This window comes from Labeo rohita, chromosome 24 (genome assembly GCF_022985175.1).
Source record: "Labeo rohita strain BAU-BD-2019 chromosome 24, IGBB_LRoh.1.0, whole genome shotgun sequence".
NCBI lineage: Eukaryota > Metazoa > Chordata > Actinopteri > Cypriniformes > Cyprinidae > Labeo > Labeo rohita.
In genome coordinates, this window is record NC_066892.1 from 18,872,387 (window position 1) to 18,874,188 (window position 1,802).

General features: G+C 34.0%; 1 protein-coding gene across 1 annotated transcript in view; it reads right to left on the bottom strand.

Annotated features, from left to right (window-relative positions):
* Positions 1 to 406: 406 nt before the first annotated feature.
* The window catches only part of si:ch211-171b20.3 (uncharacterized), a 4,586-nt gene continuing 3,190 nt past the window's right edge, over positions 407 to 1,802 (bottom strand). Inside the window, exons 6-7 of the mRNA XM_051098725.1 lie at positions 1,707 to 1,756; positions 407 to 1,346 (exon numbers count right to left, since the gene is read on the bottom strand). Coding sequence (XP_050954682.1) covers positions 1,216 to 1,346; positions 1,707 to 1,756 — 181 coding nt within the window. The 3' untranslated portion in view covers positions 407 to 1,215. The remainder of the gene's footprint in view (positions 1,347 to 1,706; positions 1,757 to 1,802) is intronic.

Genomic DNA, 1,802 nt, shown 5'->3' on the forward strand with positions numbered 1-1,802 from the left:
TATTTACTATTGATTTATCATTGGCAATATTATATCAATTAATATACTACTACTACTACTACTACTACTACTAATAATAATAATAATAATAGTAATAATAAACAGCACCCTATAGAAATCATTACCATCTTAAACAAATAATAGTTTGGTGATCCATAATAATTATGATGATGATGATGATGATGATAAATCCAAACCATCACTCTCAAAAATAATAAAAATAAATTATTATAACAAATAATAAATAATTTAAGTCACTTAGATTAATTATTATTGATTATTTTGATTATCATTTATCATTGATTTATTTTTTGTTACTGTTATAATAATTAATAATAATAATAATAATAATACTACTACTAATAATAATAGTAATAGTAATAATAGTACTAATAATCTCCTTTTCTTTGCAGGTGGTTCCTGTAATGAAGTAGTGAAGCCAAAAAGACATTATCTCTCTTCTCTCTGCCCAGAATGTGCCAGTGTAGTCTTGAACCGAATCAACCTGGCCCTTTTCCTTTCAACAAAAGACACTTTGGTGTAGAATGGAGCTCTCCCACGCTCTCCAGGACAGCCTGCACAAAGATGCAGCCTCCCACCTGCATTACACTACTGATCTATCTGTAATGTACAGTATGCTATCAGCTAAAACTTACACTAGCCATTTGTGTGTGATTGCTATTGGCTGATACATACAAGACTATCAAAACTATCAATTAAAAATATAATACACCTAGAGTTTCATATTATTTAATAGTGCAGTTCTTAACTTTTAGACAAGCAATTTGTTTCATTGACAAAAATATGTTTTTTGGATAAGATCATATCCATATCCAGGCAATAAACAAAGCATAAAGTTTTTTTCATATATGCAAAGAAAACGTATATAAATTCTATAATTTTATCATCACTGTAGTTTAAGGCAATGTTAAGGCAGTTATTCTTGGCCAATACACGATTCACTTTCAGGTAAATTTGATTTTAAATTCAACAATACCTGATAGTATTTACCTGGTTGTTGCTATAGTCATTATTTTAATTTTATTTCAGCTGTAATATAGTGGCTGCTCTACAACACTCTGTACCTCACAAGTTTTTCCTCCTCGACTTTATTTACTCCATCTTGGCACAGTTGTGATTTTAGGAGTCAAGTGTTTCCTCTTTGGCTAATGAACTCCGATTAAGAGTCCTGCCTATTGATCTTTTTCAGCCTCTTCATTCTCTCCTGCCGGACTGTCTCTGCTTCCAGAGAGGAAATCTCTGTGAGCCTCTGAACAAAAGAGGCCGAGGCACCCAGGTGTGGATCAGGGTACGACGGGGCTGAAAAACAATTACCGGCCCACAGGCTGGTTAGACAAGAGCACAGTTTGCTTATTCAGGTTTACACAGGTAACGCTCTTCTCACCTCATACAAAAGACTGGGAATTTCAATAATGGCCTACAGTCTGGCGGGGGTCGTGAGGTGTGTGTGTGTGTGTGTGTGCTTAAGTGTTAAGTGAGTTAAGTGTGTGTATTTAATGTTTGTGAGCTCATGAAAAACACAAACACATGTGAAATTCATCAATGTCTGTGTTCTGAATCTGTGAAAGGAGCGAAGTGAGAGATCTCACCTGTTAAACATTGAGCAAACACCTAAATAACACATGCTATGTGACAAAAAATCAGTTAATCACCACTAACTCGTAAGCATTCAAACAAAAGCTTACTTTTGTTGTTAGCACCATCAGAGAAGAGATTGCGTGCTCTGTTTTTCATCCTTAATTTGAAATGCAGAGTAACACAAGAGAGAGTAGAATAAGTAT